This window comes from Ciconia boyciana, chromosome 15 (assembly GCF_034638445.1).
Source record: "Ciconia boyciana chromosome 15, ASM3463844v1, whole genome shotgun sequence".
Taxonomy (NCBI): Eukaryota; Metazoa; Chordata; class Aves; order Ciconiiformes; family Ciconiidae; genus Ciconia; species Ciconia boyciana.
In genome coordinates this window covers 1531758-1551522 of record NC_132948.1, presented here as the reverse complement: position 1 = coordinate 1551522, position 19765 = coordinate 1531758, and the positions used below count along the sequence as shown (strand labels likewise).

Below are 19765 nucleotides of genomic sequence, written 5' to 3'. Positions count from 1 at the left end.
ACAGCCCAGGCGGGGATGTGGGGCCACCCCGGAGGGGACACAGGGCTGGGGCTGAGCCCCCCATCTCTGCCTTGCAGATTTTTGGGGTGCCAGGGCAGAACCCCAGCTCTGGGGATGCTTTCACCCCCCACGGGGCCGGTCCAGGTGTGCCCCAGAGCATCACGGCCACCCCCACCCAAAGGGACCACCCAAGGGGACCACCCATGGGGACATGTCCCGCCAGCCCCGGGCTGTCCCCCCCAGCCCCGCAGTGGCACATCACCGCTCTCCGGCATGTCCCCCCACGTCCCTCCACCAGCAGGTCCCCAGGGACACCTGCTCTCCTCCCGCGCCCCAGCCTGGGGACAGAGGACGGCACGGTCCTGCCCGTCAGCCTCCCCCGTGGGGTGGCACGGTGAGGACTGCTCCCCCCCCCCCCCAGGACACTGTCCCACTGCCACGAGGCCACCGGGTCCCCAAAGCCACCATGTCCCCACGTCCCCAGCAGGCAGGGAGCGATGCTGCACCCGGCTCTGCCCCGCACCAGGGGGAGCCTTAAAATTAAAAAATAACAAATAGAGGGGGTGGGGGGGAAGGGGGAGCCCACCGTGCCACCGCGCTGGGCCACCCAGCATGGGGACAGCCGGCCGCTATCTGCCGCTCTCCTGGCGCTGCTGCAGCAGCTGGATGACCTCGGCGATGCCCTCCTCGGGGACCTGCCGGGGCAGGGGACAGAGCAGGTGTCAGCCCGGGGGGACACCCCCACCGCGGCGGGTCCCCGGGAGGGGCAGGGGCTCACCAGGGCGTGATCGAAGTTGAAGGTGCTGATGTAATACGCCGATATGTCGGCGGCGGCCAGCGGCTCGGCGATCTGCGCCACGATGCCGCACTCATCTGGGGAGGCAAAGGGACCCCAGGGTGAGCGGTGGCCCCGGTGGCACAGCCATGGGGACGCGCAGGGAGAGCATCACCCCGAAGCACCCCTACCGGGGCGGTAGGTGGCACGGGGGGGGACACAGCCGCCACGGCCACACTCACCGAAGCCCAGGGGCTGCCCGCCGATCCGCACCATCCGCCACAGCTCCCCCGATGAGCTGGTCAGCAGCAGGTCGCTGGGGAACCTGAGAGAAGGGGGGGGGGCCTGAGTGTAACCCCCCCTCCCAGAGCCCCCAGCCCCAGGGATGGACAGACGGACAGACATCCCCACGGACGGCACCTACCGCTTCTGGGTTTCTGCGTCCATCACGATGGAGATGTAGCCCTCGATGAGGGAGAAGGCAAAGAAGGTGATGGAGTCGAGGTCCTGGCTGCCGGTGCCAGCCTCCCTCGGGGGGCTGCAGAGCAGGGAGAGGGGGGAAGAGAGCCGCAGGGAGGGGTCATGATGGCAGAAATTGGGAGGAGAAGGGCTTGGTGGTGGCACTGAGCATCTTCGAGCATCACGTTGGGATGCCACAGGGTGAGCCAGCGGGTAGGGAGGAACGGTGTGGACGGGAGCGGGTGCTACCCATAAGGTCTGCAGCTCATACAGCTGCCGGGCTGGGGGGCAGTGGGTGTTGGCCACACACAGGACAGGGGCGACACCGGGTTTTGGGGCATTCCCCAGAGTGGGAGGGTCCCACAAGGAGGGACCTCATCCCAGGGGACACAGGATGTCCCAGCCAGGAGCATCCCCGCACCCCAGCGCCGTTCCCACCGGCCTTTTGCAAGCCACCCTCTCCTGTTTCGCAGTCCTCCCTCCCCGGGCTGTGCTGCAATGGGAGGCTCGTCCCTTGGGTCACCTCGGAGCTCCCATGTCCCTCAGTGGCAGAGGGACCCATGGCACCCACATGGCTGCAGCCCCCCGGCACGCTCGGGAGGGCAAAATCAGTCTGCAAAACGCACCCAGAGCTTGAAAAGCCACTGGGAGCAAGTGGGGGGACATGTCACCGCAGTTCAGGTGGCACCGGGCGAGGGGCCACAGCCGTGTCCCCGTCCCTGGGACCCACCTGTGGGAGTAGAAGAGGACGTCGATGAGCATGGTGGCGATGGCGGGCAGCGTGTCGGGGGCCACGGTCAGGATGCAGAAGCGGGTCTGGGGGCTCTGCACAGGGTGCAGTGTGGGGCTGGCGGCTGGCAGGGGGAGAGCCACCCGTCAGGCGTGGGGACAGCTTGGGGACAGTACCGCAGTGCCACCCCGTGGCCACCGCAGCCACAGCCCGGCATCCCTCAGGGCGCAGAGGTACCGCCGGTGGGAGCTGGAGCATCCCGGTGGGGACTGGGTGGCCCTGGGGGACATGGGACTTGGCGTCACCCACCCGGCTTGGGCTTGAGGAAGCCGTTGCTCACGTCGTCGCAGGTGACAGGGATGCACTCGCCGCTCTCCTCCTTGTAGATGTCAAACTCCCCCGCCAGCGTGTGGACCACCACCGGCAGGTCCCGCTCCCGCACCTGGCCAGGGGTGCAGGATCAGGGCCGGCACCGCCACCCCTCCCGCAGCCCCCCCACCACCAGCCGGGGACAGCGGGGTCCTCACTCAGCTCCGCGGGAGCCGACACCCCGGTGGGACCAGGCACCACTGTCCCCGTCATCGCCCAGCGCTCACCAGGATGAAGTCCGTCTGGTAGGTGGAGAGCATCAGCACCGAGACGTGGTGCTCGGCCAGCGGTGCAATGACCGACCTGGCGATCTTGGTGACACCGGTGGCCTGGCAGCCGGAGGGCGCCCGGCCGTTGGAGACGACGCTGAGCACCAGCCACGTTGAATCCGCCACCTGCATGAACTCGGAGGGTGGCAGCTCTGCGAGGGACAAGGGGAAACTGAGGCACGAGGCGCCCTGGGGCTCAGCAGAGCCGAATGGCATCCAACGCTGCACGCCCTGTCCGTGCCGCAGCGCTCGCACCGGCTCAGGCACCACACGTCACACTGTTCCTCGGGAGATGAGCTGGCCCGGCGGAGCCAGGACAGGATCAGCCCCGGCCGTGGGGCTGGAGATGCTGGTTTGGGGGCACAGACCAGCCCCATCCACAAGCGGAATGAGCCAGACAGGGCTCAGCCGCTCCACGCACTGAAACGGCATCTGGATTCGGCTGCAGGGATGAGCGGGGCCGAGGCTACGATCCGCCCCCCCCAGGCCCAGGACGCTTCTCTCCTCCCCACGCCAGCACCCCAGGCTGGGTGCGAGGGGGTGTTGGGGCGCACTGCACCCCAAAACCAGCATCGCCAGGGCCCCGGGGCTGCCCGCCTCATCTCCTGCCTCCCAGAAGCCCCCCAGCCCCAGGGATGGTCGGGGGGGGACACACAGGGCACCGGAGGGGCGGAGGGAAGGGTCACCCCGCCATCCTAGGGGTGCCAGCACCTCGTGCCAGCCCATCGGGGAGGGGCCGAGCCCAGGCTGGCCGGGGGGCCAGGGCTGCCTCCCAAAAAGTGGCTTCTGTTGGCAGGGAGGGCACGCGCCGGCCCCCCTGCGCCAGGACGGGGGGGAACGGGGACTGCGCTCGTGTCCCCCCTGCCGCACCCTCCCACCTGCCCAGGAGAGGGGCTGGCGCTGCCGGGGTGCCCCAGGACTCATCCGGGCAACCCCCCCTCCCTGGCACCCCCTTCCCCACGCCACAGCACTCCCTGGAAGGGACAGGGTGGGGTGGGCACCCAAGGGGTCTCCAAACCGCTCCCCCCGCCTGGCAAAGGTGGGAGGCAGCACCCATGTGAGATGGCCCCGCTCAAGCACCCAGCCCTTCGGCGGGCACCCGGCGTCCCAGCCCAGCTGAGAAGGCAAACTCATCACACCAGTGGTGGAGGGGAGGTCGGCCCAGGGAGGGGTCCAGCACCCATGGGGGGGACCCCATCACGGGACGGGCTCCGCACCCCGCTCCCGACCCACGCCTTGGGGCAGGGCGGGAGCGGGGCCGGATCCAGGGGCCTCGGCGGGTGTTTCCAGCGCCTGTTCCTGCGCAGGAAGCAGCAGAACGGCCTCGGCTCCGGCCCAGGGCCGAGCATTGGGGCTGGGGGGGGGACACACGGGGACATGGGGACCTGTCCCAGCACTCACCGCTTAATCGCTTTTCAACACCACCCTGGGCGAGGCCGTGAGCACACGGGGGGGACCCCGCTGTCCTCGCGCCACCCACCCCAGGGCTTCATCCGGATCCCCGAGGGAAGAGGGGGTGCAGCTCTCCTCTGCCGGGGGTCCCCTCCCCGGCCCTGCCAGCGAGGGGACGCTGGCAGCCCCCCAGCCCCGGGGGGGTACACGCAGCGCAGCGGGGCCGCCGGCTCGCAGGACCATTGTTCAGCACTTCCCGCCCTCCCCTCGGGATCGAGGAATATTTGTCCGCAGGCCCCAAAATAAAACAATACATGGGGAAGGGCTCGGGCTCTGGAGGGGAGCCGGCCCCGCGGCCCCTTCCCCCAGCAAAGGGCCGGCGAGGGAGGTGGGAGCTGGATCCGGCCGGCAAGCGCCCCACGGCCGGGGCGCTGACCCTTGCTCCTTGGGGCACGTCCAAGGTGATAAGCTGCGGCCGGCTCCTGCGGCCTCGGCAGGAAGGTTTGGGCGTGGGAAGCCAGGAGAGGATCCGGCCCCGCTGGCACAGCCCGTTGGGCCGGTACCCCCGGCAGGACCGGCCGTGAGGCTGATGCACGGCACGCGCTGGGTCACCAGCGGTGGGGATGTCACCGAATGACACATCCTGGGGAGGGGGACCGGCCTGGAAGGGCTCAAACCCCCCAGGACACCCCAAAACCCGGTCCCTGCTGCCAGGCAGCACCCCCAGGCAGGGCTCACCCCTGCCAGCCCCGGCGGGTGCGGAATCGGCCCTGCTCTGCCGAAGCGCCGGCCGGCCCTGGCCCTCGCCGGGCAGGGGGAAGAGATGGAAGCGGCCGAGGGGGTGACGGCAGGAGGTCTGGCAGCAGCGCCCTGTGCAGGCAGGGAGCCCGGAGTGCTGCCCGCGGGTGTCCCGGGAGGGACGTGCCCCCTGCCCGCAGCAGCCGGGCTTTCAGCTGGCAGCGGGCTCCCCGCAGCCCGTCCCCACCGGTTTCACAGCCTGGTCCCGCGAGCTGGCGGAGACGCAGCTCTGCCTGGGAGGGGGTTATTAGGGCAGAGGCAGCCACGCCGGGAGAGCCTCGGCCGGGCAAGCTGGTACATCCCCAGCGCAGGCACCGAGGGGATGGGAGCTGGGCGGCCAGGAGCCCCGGGGATGGGCATGTACCGAGGGAGCCTCGCTACAAGCCGGGACTCGCTCCCCGCAGCCCAGGCCCGGAGCGTCGCTGCGCTCCGCCGGGCTGAGAACGCGCACAACTCGTGTCGGCGGTGCCAGCCCACCCTGCGAGGGACGGGGTGGCCGTGGAAGCCACCGCACGGTACCTTTGAAGCCCTCCTCGTCCAGCATGATGGTGTAGTCCTCGGGCGTCTCCGTCAGGCTGAAGAACTTGCACCTGAAGACGAAACCGGCGCTGCCGACCCCAACACCGCCGCCTCCCGGGGCTGCTCACCGGGACGGGGCAGGGGGAGCTGGAGCGGTGCCGGGCACCGGAGGAAGAGGAGGAGGAGGAGGAGGAGGAGAAGGACGGGGAGGAAGGCCGGTACCTGCAGCGCTGGGGCAGGAAGAGCAGCTTCAGCAGCGGGTGGGTGTAGAGCCAGAGCCCGCGGCGGGCCAGGCTCAGCACCCGCACCCGGTGCTCCAGGATGTGCAGGTCCATGGCGGCCCGCACCGGCTCCCGCCGCCGCCGCCGCTGGAAGCGCGGCCCCGGGCCCGCCCCGCGCAGCGGGAGGAGCGACCGCCCCGCCCCGCCCCGGGACCGGCCCCGGTGCCCGACCCGCAGCAGCCGCAGCCCAAAGCCCCGCGGGGCCCGGCCCGGCCCCGACCCGGAGCCCCGCGGGGCCCGGCCCGGGGTCTCGGGGGGCTCCGCCAGACCGAGCCTCCCGCTCCCGGCCCTGCCCAGCTCAGCCCCCGCCAGGCCGGGAGGGCACCCGCCGGGAGCCCAACTGCCGCCCGCCCGCAGCCCTGCACCCACCCAGCCCCTCCGTGCTCAGCCCCGACGGCCGAGCCCCGACAAGGCGGGCCGGCAGCGGGGATTTACCGAAACCAGGGCGGGGGGTTGCAGGGGCAGAGGGGGGGGAAACCCGGCACCACAAAGCGGCCCGGTCCCACGGCCACCCCCGGGGAACGGGGAGGGTTGGAGGGAGGAACGGGGGGCTGGGCAGAACTCCCGCCTGCAGGAAGCGTGGGGAAGGGAGAGAGGGCCTGGGCACCATTTTGGACATGGAGAACTGAGCTCTGCGGCACCGTGGGACGAATTAGGGGGCTCCTGGCTCTGTTGGGCCACGGGAGCTGGGACGCTGGGAGAGGGGGCAGGTCTGGGTGCTGGGAAGGGCGCTCACCCCATGGCAGCCCCCCCGAGAACCCCCCCGGACACCCCAGGGCCTGGCAGCCGCGGCGGCGTCCCAAGCTGGGGCAGGGCTCGGCTTCCGCCCCTCTGCACCGCGAACAGGGGCAGCCCCGGGGCAGGGCAAGGGCAAGGGCAAGGGCAAGCTGGGGCTCGGCCACGCTCGGGGGCGCAGGACAGAGGGGTGACAGCAGCAGGTCCCTCCCCAGCACCTGCCCACGGGGACCGGAGGACCCAGGGGACAGGGGGTCTGAGCTGGGGTGCAGCGGGAGGGGGCAGCACCCACACCCCCCCATCCCGTGCCACCCTTTACCCCACAGGCGACAGAACGACATGGTGGGAGCCGCAGGCACTGCGCCTTTACACAATCCTGCTTTATTTACCCCTTTGTACAAAACCGTTTTTCCCCGCTTTATTTTACAAAGCCACCCCCCGCCCTTGGGGAGGGCAGGGGGGAGAGAGGGGACCCCCGCAACCAGGGAGTGCCCGGCTGCTCGCCCACCCCACAGGCACCCCGTCTCACCTCTGCGGGGGGCTTGGAGTGGGTGGCAGCGGCGGGGAGAGCCCCGGCAGGGTGAACGCTCCCCCCCAAGCTGGGGGGAGCTCGAGGACGGGGTGGGGGGGCTTTAGCCCCATGGTTGTGGTCTGGCATCGAACCCCGCTGCCTCCGGTGCATCCTGCCCGCAACTCCCAACCTCGGTCCCTGTCCTGCGACGGTTACTGCCACGGAGGAATAATAAATAGGCTCAGTGAGTAGGTAAATTCGGTACTACATATAGGGCTACAGCTTGATACATCCTCACTAGATAAAGAGGAGGGGGGCGAGGGGTCCCCCCAGCTCCTTGCGTACCCCCAGTCCCCCTGCGCCAGGCGTGGGCGCTCGGAGTCTGGGTCTGCGCGGCTGGCGCAGGGCGGGGGCCACGGGCGGGACCCCGGGGCAGCGGGTCGAGGGGCTCTGGGACAGGGAGAAGGGCCCGAGGGGCAGCTCGGCCCCCCCAGCCGTGGGGAGGGAGCTCGGGTGGCTCAGCCACCCCTGCCAGGGCTCCCACCACTCGCGGTGCCAGCACCCTGCCGGGGTGGGCACCCAGCGCAGACCGACGGTGTCCCCTTTGGTCACCACACCTGGCCAAGCTCCCGTGGATGCCCCCCAGCTTCGAGCCCGCCCCGAGCGGGCATCCCTGCACGCAGGGACCGTGCTGTCCCCAGGGAGCCGCACCAGCCAGCCCGTCCCCCTCCCTCCAGCCCAGAGCCCCCAGCGCCAGGCGCCACGGGTCCCCGCGCACCCCCCAGCAGCGTCCTTGAGCCCGGGTCCGTGCGCAGCCCAGCTGAGCCCGGCTGCCCGGGGTGCGGACCCAGCGCCGCGCGGGCCCTACAAGTACGTGTCCTCGCTCTCCCGGGAGCTCAGGCTCTCCTTGGACTGGTGGTGGGGGGAGACCTGGGGGTGCAGCAGCTCCCGGGCCGCGCCGGGTGCCCCGTTGCCCTCGGCCCCGGGGCCGTTAGCGGGGCTGGCCGGGCCCTTTTCTCTGCTCTTCTCCTTGCTCTTGCGGGCCTTGGGCACGGGGGCGGGCCCGGGGGGGACGATGATGGAGGGGACAGGCTCCAGCGCCTTGCGGGTGGGGGGCTCGGCCTCGCTGATGGCCTTGGCACCGTGCAGGCGTGGGGGGGACTTGCACTGCAGCTCCCCGTGCGTCTCCCGCCACTTCTTCAGCTGGATCAGGTGCTCCCGCTCGATCTGACGCTCTGTCACCGGCAGCTCGATGACCTGGGGGGGGACAGACTCGTGCCATCAGCATCTCCCCCGACAGTGACAGTGCCACCCGGGGCTGCCTCGGCACCCCAGCCACTGGGGCAGGGTGTGGGATGCCCCCCCAGGGCAGAGGCAACCCCAAATCCAAGCCCTTTGGGGACTGCCCCCATGCTATGCCAGCTCTGCCCACCCAGGGGCAGCCCAGTCCAGCAGTGTGGCCAACTGGGCGGCACTGGGCCCCCCGACTCTCCCCAGCACCTCACCTCCTGCACCAGGAAGGTCTCCTGCATGATCTTGGGGCTGAGGGCCCTCAGCCTCTCCATGGTCTCATACTGGCCCTGGCAGGACTTGAGCTTGTCCGAGGAGCCCAGGGTGTGTTTGAGCAGCACGAGGCCCACTCGGAAGATGATCTTCACCCCTGCAAGGGGAGAGGTGAGGCAGCGAGGGCCAGGCAGGACAGGGTGACGCTGCCGCCATGTCCCTCAGATGCTGTGGGGCACCAGGTCCCAGTCCTGCTGGCAGTCAGGACAGGCAAGAGGGTGGGTTTGGGACGCACGTGCCCCCTAACCCCCAGGAAAACAGCCCAGTCTCCGCCCCAGGCATGTGGCTGCCCCAAACCTGCCCTATGACGGGTCCCATGTGCCAGGCACAGGCAAGCGGCCGCAGCAGCGCTCCTGCTGCGGCCCCGAGTGCTGTCCACGTGCCGCAGGGGCTGCAGCCGGTCACCCCGGGAGGAAGAGGAGGGTGGTGGGGAGCTTCTACCTTCACAGAAGAACATGTCCCAGACGCGCAGGACGGAGCTCCAGGGCAGCGTGCGGGAGAAGGCACACATGAACCACTCCGTCATGTAGAGGATGGGGTCGATCTTCTGCTTGCTCAAGTGCTTGTAGGCCACAGGCGAGACCTTGTGCAGCAGCGAGAAGAGGATCTGCCCATCCAGCTGAATGGCCTCCTGCAGGGACAGCGTCGAGAGCCCCACTGAGGGCCTTGACCCCAGCCCTGGGATCAGCTCCCCAGTGCCCGGCCCCAGAGGAGGAGCAGCCCACCCTCCAGACCTGGCTACGGGAGCAGAGCTGTGCCCCACGGACACCGGCAGCAAAGCTACGCCGAGCCCCCATCCCTGACTGCGGGATGCTCCTGGGGGCTGTGGCACAACACGGAGACCGTGGGAGCACCCAGCATCTCCCCAGGCTCCCTTCTTTCTCCGGGGTGAGGAGCTGGGGGAGCTTTCAGCCTGGAGACATGACAGGTCCCTGCCACCGCTGAAGGCACTGCGGGCCCTTCACTCACCAGCTTCTCGCTGTAGTAGCCGGGGAGGTACTTCTCGCAGATCTGCACCAGGCACCAGAACGCTTGCTGCAAGCCAAGGGACAGCGGGTGAGCGCCCAGGTGTCCCCGGGGATGTCCCTGCAGCCCCCACTCTGCTCCCGGGGACCAGGGGAGCGGGCGGGAGGAGGCAGAGCACACCCGGGACGAAGGGCACCTCCCTGCACCAGCCGAGCTTTGGGGTAAATGGGTGCGTGAGCCGAGCACCCAGCCCATCCGCACCACCCCAAAGCGACCCACACCCTCCCGCTGGTCCCAGCTCGCCGGCCACCGAGTCTCCCTGCCCTCCCCGCCACGTGCTCGTACCTCGGCCGGCATGTGCATGAGCAGGACGGCGGCGATGGGGGCCTGGGCCTGGCAGTAGCCCTCCTCCGGGCGGTACAGCGTGTATGCCTTCAGCACCCGAAACAGGTCCTGCTGCCTGCAGAGACACCCCGGGGGAGGGAGAGGTGGAGAGAGGGCATGGACACAGCCCAGCAGCCTCCCCACGGACCAAATCGGCACTGGGCATGGCACGGTGATCCAGCACCGCAGGCTGGCCGCTGGCCACCACTCTTCCCCCGCGAGTGCGAGTCAGTCCCTGGCTAGGATCCTTCTTCCACACAAACCCAGGGCTTCGGGACACGATAACCACGGCTCTGCTCCGGGAAGCTCTGCCCACGGAGGCCCCATCCTGCCTGGACGCGAGAGGCGAGACAGGGAACCGACCGTCTCCCGGGGGTGCTGGCGCAGGGTGAGCCGTGGCCGGGCAGGGACCCAGCTGCAAGCGTAGCGGCGCAGATGCTCCCCGACACGCGGGGAACGGCATTTCCCTGGTGAAACGGATGCCACAGCCAGCTGTCTCCTCCCTCTGCCCTCCTGCCGCGGCAATTCCCACCCTGCTGGCTGTCAGAGCTGGTGCCGAGGGCTGTGCACCAAGCTCCTGGGAAGCCATCCTGCTTTCAGCCCACGCCTGCATGCCCTGCGAGCTGGGGGGTGCAAGGACTGCGGGGGACACTGCGGGGGACACTGCGGGGGACACTGCGGCTCCATGAGCTGGGATAGACAGTGCCCACCCCATGGTGCTGGTCCAGCCTGGTGGCTACCGAGGACCGGACACGCAGCAGCTCCACTTACCCGTGGCCTCCACGCGAGACGAACATCTCGTGGAAGGGGAACTGCCGATGGAGATCCCGCTCGATCACGTCCAACCACTTTGGGTCCCCCGGGAGGAGATCCAGTTCCTGGGGAGGAGAGCGTTGGGGTGAGCAACACCCCACACGGGCACGGTGCCAGCCGCACCCCGGCACGTGGGGCCCGTAGTGAGCCCAAGGGAGCCGGCAGAGCAGCCACGGGGCTGGACCTGCCTCTGCCCCGGACACAAGCCCCATCAGGTCACGGGTCAGCCCACGCTGCCTGGGACGCTAGCCCCCTTGAGCCACACACGGCGGGAACGAGCCTAACAGACACCCCAGCCCTGGCGGGAGCAGGAGCCACCCCAGCACTGTCCCCCTCCACCAGCACCCCCTCCCCGGCAGCGCAGGAAGGTCCCCGGCTGCACTCACGTCGAACTTGCCGATGTTCTGCTCAAGCTTGACCTTGCTCCCGGAGAGGTACTGCCAGGCTCGGCCTCGCAGCGAGGGTGGGATCCCCTTCTGGCACCGCAGCCGGATCTGTGGGGGGAGCAACGCGGCCGGCATGGGGGGACGGCAGAGCAGCAGGGAGCAAAGGGGCCCCTGGGGCAAGACGGGAGCCGGGCCCAGCACCGCGGTCGCAGGCCGGTCCCCTGCTGCCTCGCTGTACAAGGGGACGTGTCCCTGCGGCCCTGGGGACAGGATGCCCAGCCACGTGTGCCGGGACGGCGGCTGGCATTGCACAGACCTATGGGATGGCCCGGGGAGCGGCAGCCAGAGACCCCGAGGGTCTCAGGAGGGGTCTGCGCACCCCCTTCGCCCCAGCATTGCTCTTAACGTGCCAGGCAGAGCTACACCAGCACGAGGGAGCTGCGGATGGGTGCCAGGAGCCCGGCTGAGGCTTTGTGGCTTGCAAACAGCTCCAAACAAGCCCGGCTCTGCCTCAAAGCAGGATCCTGCTGGGAGCTGGAAAAGCAAATGCTGGAGCCAAGGTGAGGAGCGGGTGGCTCCCTCCCCACCCTGGCACGGCCCACAGGAAGCACCGGGGACGCAGGGGAGGGCTCCCCGGCCCCCAGCCCAGCCCTCCTGCTCACCCTCGGGGCCACGGAGAGCAGGGAGGTGCACCCTGCGGAGCACCCCAGCCTTCCCGTCCACTCATCCCGGGCAGAAGGGCAGGCCTGGCCCGGCCCCAGCTCCACACACGGCTGGCTTCTGAGGCCGGCTCCATGCTCACAGTCAGCCCCTAATTTCCTTGGCACAAGGCACTGGCCAGGACCAAAGTCCAGACGAGGCAGCGCCTGTACCTACCCCGCAGCAGGGAGCCGAGCCCGCTTAACCCTGCCGCGGCCAGCACCCCAGCAGGGACCAAAACCAGAGACCCTCACACATCCCGTTCCAGCTCCTGGGGAAGCAGCAGCACCATCTCCCCGTGGCCCTTGGCCAGGGCACGCAGCACAGTGAGGCCCCACAAGACCGGTGCTCTCAGCACAGTTACCCCACATAAAACCCTGCAAAAACCCAGCACGGCCTCCATGCCTCAAGTCTCCGCTTGGGTGGCACATGCCAAGTGCCGGAGACGTGCCAGGGCTCTGCGAGCCGTGGCCAACAGCTCCCCACGCCTCCCTGGGCCTCTCCTGCCCGCCCAGAGCTCCTTTTCCCTGTTTGCCGGCGTAACTTGGGAGCAGGCAGCTGTGCTTCCAAGCAGCCCAGCCCAGCGCGCTGGTAACGCCGGATCCCCAGGAGGGTTTGCTGCTCCCTCGCCGCAGCGCTGCTTGTTTACCGGGGCAGGTCCCGAGCCCTGCGGGGCCTTTGTGCTCGCAGGAAACGCGGCGGGCGATGCCCAGGGTGACTGCGGGCAGCTCTGCCGCTGCTGACGGCTGCCTTTTTGAGCCGGCTCCCCTTCCTGCTGGCTAAGCTGCCAGGAAGGAAGCCGCCTTGCTGGGTTTTGGTTCAGCAGCCCCTCCAGCTGGCCAGGCTCAGTGCGGCTGGGGCCAAGCAGCTGAGCATCTCATCCCCTTGGCTCCGTACGGGGTCCTGCCATCACCCCTGCACCGGGGTTATCCAGCCCCCGGGATCCCACCGTGCCCTTCCAGGGACCGGGAGCACGTCTGGGCTGAGGGATGCCGACAGCAAAGAGAAGCCTGAAAAGCAGCCGGCAGTGCTGCCCGTCCCTGGAGAGCGCCGGGAGCTGCCCACGCGTCTGCCCTCCTTCGGTCTGGCTGGAAAGGGCAGGGACCGGCACGCAGCGCCGGCACGGCTCAGCACCATGAAGGACGCAGGGCCGTGGCTGTGCTGGGATCCGGGCCAAGGGGGCGAGGGAGGGAGCATTTCGGGATCCTGGAGCGGTGCAGGTGTGAGCGAGCCCGGCAGTAGCTGGCCCAAGAGATCCCCGGGCTGTCAGCCAACCCCGGTGAGGCAGCCAGAAAAGCTCCGGGGTTTTTCGGAGGCATGGGGAGCTCCTCCGAAGCAGCAGGGCCCGAGCCATGCCACGTGGCCCCGTACCAAAGCAGCCAGGCTCCTGCCAGAGCAGGGATGGTCAACTGCACCCGAGGCCAGGCCTGGCACCCTTCCCTGAGCAGCCCCAGGGCTCCAGGCATGAAGCAGCTCTCCAGAGCAGACCTCAGAGGCCCTGGGCATGGATTTTTGCTGCAGGACAGACTACACAGCGCATCAGCCCCACGGAGCCCCTCAGGAGCTCAGCCCAAGCAAGAGGGAGCTCCTCTGCCAGACGTACAGCTGCCGGATCATTCACCGGAGCCCGGAGGCCATGCTGCGGCACGGCCGGAGAGCAGCGGAAACCGCCCGCAGAACAAAGCGCCCGCCTGCCGCATCCCAAAAAGCTCTCCCAATTCCTTTGTGAGCGGCCAAGAAACAGATGAGGGATTCCTGCGTCGTTTACCAGGCACCGAGCAGGGACAGCACTCCCGGGAGCACAGCACACAGAGCAGTGCCAGGAGGCTCTGCCAGCGGCGGGGGGGGGGGGAGGAGGAGGCGGCGGCGGCCGCCCTTCGGCTGCTCTCAGGCACCGCTGACCCGTGCCAGCAGCCTCGCTGCTTCTAGCAGACACACGGCAGCAGCCCGGGACTTGCCGCATCCCATCTCTGCCTCGTTCGCAGGCTCGGGAGGTCAGGGAGCCCCAACGGACCGAGCCAAGGAGCCACCCAGCACACACCACCACGAGTCTCCTGGGGACCCCAGCTTGCAGACCAGCATCAGGCACATCAGGCTCCAACATTTCCTACCCGGAGCTTTTTTTGGTCTACAAGATGCTCAGACCAGAAGTTTCCATGACCGAACAATTCCCATGGCTGCCTGCAGGCAGCCAAAGCAGCCCTAGGAAGGCTCCAGCCCGGCAGGGAGCAGACGGGGGCCAGAGCAGGCTGGCTCGGGGACCGCAGGCTCAGCCCCCCGCCACGCTCCAGCTTCCCTCCCGCAATGAGAAACGTCGCGGGGAGGGAACGGCCCATTCGAGCCAACGGCATCATCCAAAGGCAACGCATCGGCCTGCGGGGACCGGGTGACACGCGGGCTGCCCCAAAGCCTCCAGGGGACACAGCCGCACCCAGCTGTCCCTCCCTGCCGCCCCCTCTCGCCTGCACAGCTGTCCCGGGGCAGCCCCAGGGGACAAGGCCGTCACTTACCTTCTTATGTTTTTTGGCCATCCACTTGTCCCAGTTGTTGAGCATATCCAGCCACTTGGACTCCCGCTGCCGTAGCACCTCCAAGGGCACCTCCTCCAGCCTGCGGGACGGGGGAAGAGGCCGGTCAGCATGGCCGCAAGCCCTCCCTGCATCACAGAGCCCCCCCGTCCCCTCCAGCGCCCGGGGTGCCCCCCACGGCCGGCTGCCTGCCCTCCCCCAGGCGCAGAGCCCGGCTGGGACACGCTCGAGAGCACCAGTGTTTCGGCAGCTGCTCGGCGCTGCCGGAAGCGCTCACCACCCGTGAAATCACCGCGCCAGCGCAGCCCCGGCTCCCCAGCAGTTCAAAACCTCTCAGGAGCAGCCTGCACCACACCCACCACGGGCCTGAGCATCGCTGGGGACCCGCGCCCAGAGAGAGGGGCGCGCCAGGAAGGCGAGGAACCCGGGAGCACGGACAGAGCCGTGAGCTGAGCTGAGCAAGGCCCGATCCCCGCTGCAGGGGCCGGCTGCAGACGGAGAAAGCCGGGGCCATAAGCATCATGTCATCTGCGCGGCCCCAGTCATGCTCGCACCCCAAAAGCCTGGCGCTGCTCCAGGCCCGGCGCCGAGCCCGGCCGAGGGTCCCCCAGGAGGGAGGGGAGTGTTTTCCAGCAACGGCTCAGCCTAGCCGGGGAATCCGACTTAACCCTGGCGAGGCCGGCGGGGATGCTGCTGTGACGCCAAAGCTGGTGAGGGGGAAGCCGGCACCGCAGCCTCCAGCCCCCCGGCACCCTCTGCCTTTCATCGGGGAGAGCTGGGGCAACAGACAGCTCAGCCAGGCCCCGGCTGTGCGCATCCCGGGGAGAGCAGAAGCTCCTTCAAGCCACCAGTGGAGAAGGGCCAACTTCAGAGACCTGATGCCTTCCCGGGCTCGGCTCCGCGCTGCCCTGCGGCCGTGCTGATCCCAGGAGCAGCCAGATCCTTTCCGAGGACAGCGGTCCAGGTGCCGAGCATCCCCCAGGGACACGTAGAGCACCGAGCCCTGCTCCAGGACACACGGGCCCTGCCTTCTCCCAGACCTCCCCGCCTTAGGAGCCGGAAAGCAAAGCAGCACGGAGAGCCCAGGACTGCATCCAGCTGGCAGCACTGCCCCGCTCCCTGCCCAGCCCTTCCCCGCCGGGTCCCACCCACCGCAGCGGGTCAGACCAGGCTGAGCGCAATTGCTTCGGAGAGCAAACCCTCTCCGAAGTGATCCGCTTTGCTCGGTGCGGCCACCCCACCTCCCCAGCGCAGGCTGGGCACGGCCGGCAGTGCAGCCTGGCACGGGGACGGAAGGAGCGCTGGCCCCGAGCCGGGGAGCCTGGGCTGCTGGAGGAGCCGGGGCTCACCGAGGCGTGGGAAGCTCGGGAGCACTGGACGCCGGACACGGGAGCTGGCCACGGGCCCGCTGGAGCCCGGCCAGCCCAGACTGGAAGCTGTTACCAGCTGATGGCTGCTTGGCAGCGGGCACAGAGCGAGGACCAGAGGCATTTCGGATGGCCGAGGCGGGGAGGACGGGGCGGGGGCACCCCAGGCCGGGAGGCAGCGAGGTGCCCTACGCAGGGAAAGCGCTCCTCCGCACCCACGCTGCAGGTGACGGCTCCACAGCTCGGCCCTTCCCGGTGCCCCCAGACCCTCCACAAATGCTGGGACGCCCCGCTTGCCCTCCCCGTGCTTCCCCAAAACCCTTCTAGCTAGAGGAACCCCAGTTCTACCAGCCCCAGAGGGAGGCCATCCACTTCTGTTTATCCGCTCCTGGGAGAGACGGGGAGTGGATAAAAGCCCCGAAGGAGGGCAGGATCGGGCCCCAGCACACCTGCAGGGCGCGGGAGGAAGGCTCAGTCCCCAGTGACTGCAGTCACCACGCTGTCGGCACCCCCGCTCGCCTCCAGCGCCAGGAGCTCTGGCTGGGGGAGCCGCTGCCTGCTGAACCCCAGGGACAGGGACACCTACCCGAGCACCCAGGGACAGCCGGTGGCTGCAAGGACGACAGCTGGGACATCTGAAGTGTCCCCAAAACATGGTGGGTGGCCAGGATGGGGTGCAGCACCCCGGGCTGGAGAGATCACCCTGCTTCCACAGCACCGAGCCGTGAACCCGGCGGGCAGGGGCAGGGTTTATCACCCAGAGCGATGCACCTTGCCCAGCGCCAGCAGTCAAACCTCCGGTGCCTTCTCTCCCCGCAGAGCGACCAAACAACACCCACAGGCTTACGGGGGGGCGAGCGCTTTGCTCCTGGTAGATGGGGAAACCGAGTCGCGGGGCCCGGCTGACGCCGGAGCACGCAGGCGGGCAGACTGCAGGGGAGCCCGCTCCAGGTAACGTCCCAGCCGGAGAGGAGCGGGCTGCCACGCGTCGTCCCCGCCGCGACCCCGCGCGCTTCTCCGGGCGTCGTCGCGAAGCCACGGCCAGGAAGGTAAACACCGAACACGCCGCCGAACCGGCTCGCCGGCAGCCCGGAGCGCATTCCTGGGTGCCGGCACCACCCCGGGGCCCAGCGCCTTGGGCTGGCACGGCCGCGGGCTGCTCGCAGCTGATTTCGGCTGCCCCGCTTCCTCCGAGAGCTTCCTCCGCAGAGGGAGGCCGGCCAACGGCTCCTCGCCACGGTGCCCTCGCCAGCAGCTACCGGAGCCGGTTCCCCCGGCAGGACGCCGGGCGACGGTCCGGCCTCCCCCGTTCCCAAAAATACACGGGAATCCAGCGCTCGGAGGAGCGGAGGCCCGGAGGTAACCGGACACTGACCTCGGCGCGGGGAAGGCGGCTGGGAGGCCTCGGCGCCGCTGGCAGCTCCCAGCTCCCTCGCCCCTCCGCGCCCGAGGCGGACGCCGCTTCCAGCCTCTCCCCCTCCTGGGCGCGGGAGGGTCGGGGGGAAGCGGGCCCAGCCTCCGGGGCTCTTGTGCCCACCCCGGCTGCTGGGGCCTCCACCGCGGGCGTGCGCGATGCCCCGGGTACCGGCCCCAGCCCCGGGCGGCAGAGCCTGGGGACGGCGGCGGCACCGAGGCCCGGGAGAGCCCCCGCCGGCCCGGCTCCCCCGGCAGGATGTGACCGCCCGGTGCGGGCGCTGCCCTGCAAGCGGGGACCCGGGCGCACCCCCGCCGGGCCGGGCCGGGCCGCCCCAGCCTGCGGCACCGGCGCCGGGGCGGCCGCGCCCGCACGGAGCCGAAGCGGGCTGGGAGCGGCGGTGCGGGCGCTCGCCCGCAGCCCGCCCCGGCAGCGACTGCTCTTCCGGGACGCGGGCCGGAGCGGGGCCGGGCTGCCCGCGGGGCGCCGGGGACCGGCCCCGAGGGCCCGGGGGCGGAGGACAACCCCCTCCCGGCCCGGCCCAGCGGCCGAGGCCCCGCGGCCCGGCCCTGCGGGGGCCGAGAGGCCGGTGGCGGCTCCAGCCGGGCCCAGGGCGGCTCCCCCGGGCCCTCAGCGCCCCGAGACGCGCGGCGCGGCCCCGGCCCCGGCCCCACTCACGGCCCCTCGGCGCTGCGGCTGCCCACGATGAAGCCGAACTTGTCGACGCGCCGCTCCTCGGGGCCGCCGCCGTTCACCTCGGAGTCGGACCCGAGGGAGCTGAGCTCGTCGCCGCCCGGCTCGGCCAGGCTCTCGCGGGTCCCGGCCAGGCTGTGGTGGCCGTCACCGGGCGAGCCGGGCCCGCCGCCCCCGCGGCTCTTGGCCATGGCGGCGCGGCTCAGCGGCGGCGCGGCCGCTCCTCCATGCCGCGGCCACGGCGGCGGCCACGCCCCCCGCCCGCCGAGCCACGCCCCCGCGCGGCGACGCCATTGGGCGGGAGCGGGCCTCCCGCCAACCAGCCGCACGGGTGGCGACGGGGACCGCCCGCTCCGGGAGGCGATTGGCCAGGAGGCCGGGAGGGAGCTGTCCGTCAGGGCCTGCCCCCGCCCCCGGCGATGCCAGCGAGAGGGGCGGGGCCAGGGCCGGGAGCGGGGCAGCGCTGGGACTGGGAGCGGAGCGGGTCCGGAGCGGGACCGGGCTGAGCCCGTAGCGGGGCTGCACTGGGAACCCGTGCTGTGGCACTGGGAACCCGTGGGGGCTGCACTGCGTGCTCACCGGGACGCCGGGGTCCGTGCTGGGACGCCACTGGGGCTGAGCGAGGGTTGCAGCGGGCACGGACTGGGACAGGGCGCTGAAGCCAAAGGCACAACCCGTCACCCCCTTTTTGAGCACCGCGCACCCCGAGCCTGCCCCAGCCCCCCCGCTCCCCTTCCCCAGCCCCCAACGGCCTCGCCGCCTTCACCCCGGACGGGTAAAACCGGCCCGGCTCTTCCAAAAATAAAGCACAAAAGGATCCGTGACCCACCGGGTGACAGCGCTGGGTCCGGGCCCTGGTGGCACCTGCCCCGGGTGAAGCCTTCCAGGGGCCGGCCCGCAGGGAAGGAGGCAGCCGGCCCCGTCCCACCGCACAGCCCTGCAGCCCAGCGCTCCCTTTTCTCCCTCGAACGGCCAAGCACCGGGGGTTGCGAGAGCCCAGCCCCTGCGCAGGGCGGCTGAGGTGCTGGGTAAATGGCCACAGGACCGAGGGGACGAAGCTCGTTAAAGTCAGCAACAACTCAACCTCCTTCCAGGCTTTTCTGGCAGCTCGAGCCCTGCGGATCCTTCCCCAGTGAAGTGCAAGGCGCGGTAAGGGTTGTTTTGTGCTAGACGTACACACGCACAGCCTGTTACAGCATTTATCGGTAATATTTAGATAGAAACGGGCTGGCAAGGCTCCACACGAGCTATTTCTAGTGGGAAGTTTTCTTGCCAGGGCGTGGGGCCGGGAGCTCGGCCCTGCCAGGCTGGTAAAAGAGGCTTGGCTGAAAATGTCATCACCTAAGCACCAGCGCAGCGTTCAGCCAGAGACATCGAGGAAACACGCGTGCCATCGGGGAGCTCCTCGGGCACCAAGCGCCGGGGCGGTTCACAGCTGGAGAAGAAAAGCTGGATGACCTTAACCACAGTCCACCACGTTTGGGCCCTGCACCAGATGCAAAAACGTGACTTCTCCATTTCAGAGCTTTCTTTGCAGTTTTGTTATCAGCTCTGGAAAACACCACTCGCTGCCCAGTTTTGTTTTCTCTAAGATTGTACTTATTGTCTAGTTTTTAAAAGCAAAGGGGAAGTAATTATCCCACCTTCCTGCCGGGCAGGAGAGCCCCTACATCCACCATCACTCCGCCCGCACCCGCCGGGACACTCCGAATTTGGCGTCCTACAGCAGGGATGGGAGCAAGCTGCCTTTGTGTGACAAAGTCAGACACGCGGGCATCTGTCAAAGACAGCAGCTGGCCACCGCGGCCGGGGGACTGCTGGCCACCTGGGCTGGGCCAGCGCCAGGCTCCTTCCCTACAGCAACAGGGCTTCCTCCCGCCTGCCTGCCCCCCGAGGGGAGCCCAGCGGCAGCGGGAGGCTGCTGGCTCTTCCCTCCTGCTGAATCTCTCCCCCCCTAAGCGCAGATGAAGGTAAACAGGATGTTCCTGTAATGCCTGACCATCACTAAACAAAAAAAAACCCAAAAAACCAAACAAAAAAAATCCATGGCTTTGGATTATCCCAGAAGAGCAGCAGAGGTACCCAAAGCACAGGGCTGCTGGGGCAGCAACAGA

The 19765-nt window shown here is 69.5% G+C and overlaps 2 protein-coding genes across 2 annotated transcripts; both read right to left on the bottom strand.

The window, feature by feature from the left end:
• Positions 1 to 502: 502 nt before the first annotated feature.
• CASTOR1 (cytosolic arginine sensor for mTORC1 subunit 1) lies at positions 503 to 5766 on the bottom strand. Its single transcript, XM_072880446.1, has 9 exons — positions 5534 to 5766; positions 5312 to 5382; positions 2561 to 2754; positions 2274 to 2406; positions 1965 to 2088; positions 1200 to 1313; positions 1018 to 1100; positions 779 to 873; positions 503 to 695 (listed from the first exon to the last, which is right to left on the bottom strand). Exons 1-9 carry the CDS (start codon positions 5644 to 5646, stop codon positions 630 to 632), a joined length of 993 nt encoding a protein of 330 aa, XP_072736547.1. The 5' UTR covers positions 5647 to 5766; the 3' UTR covers positions 503 to 629.
• A 923-nt stretch (positions 5767 to 6689) lies between these two features.
• On the bottom strand, positions 6690 to 17912 carry TBC1D10A (TBC1 domain family member 10A). Its single transcript, XM_072880161.1, has 9 exons — positions 17637 to 17912; positions 14160 to 14259; positions 10951 to 11058; positions 10523 to 10629; positions 9713 to 9827; positions 9371 to 9436; positions 8843 to 9032; positions 8344 to 8498; positions 6690 to 8095 (listed from the first exon to the last, which is right to left on the bottom strand). Exons 1-9 carry the CDS (start codon positions 17840 to 17842, stop codon positions 7703 to 7705), a joined length of 1440 nt encoding a protein of 479 aa, XP_072736262.1. The 5' UTR covers positions 17843 to 17912; the 3' UTR covers positions 6690 to 7702.
• Positions 17913 to 19765: the final 1853 nt, after the last annotated feature.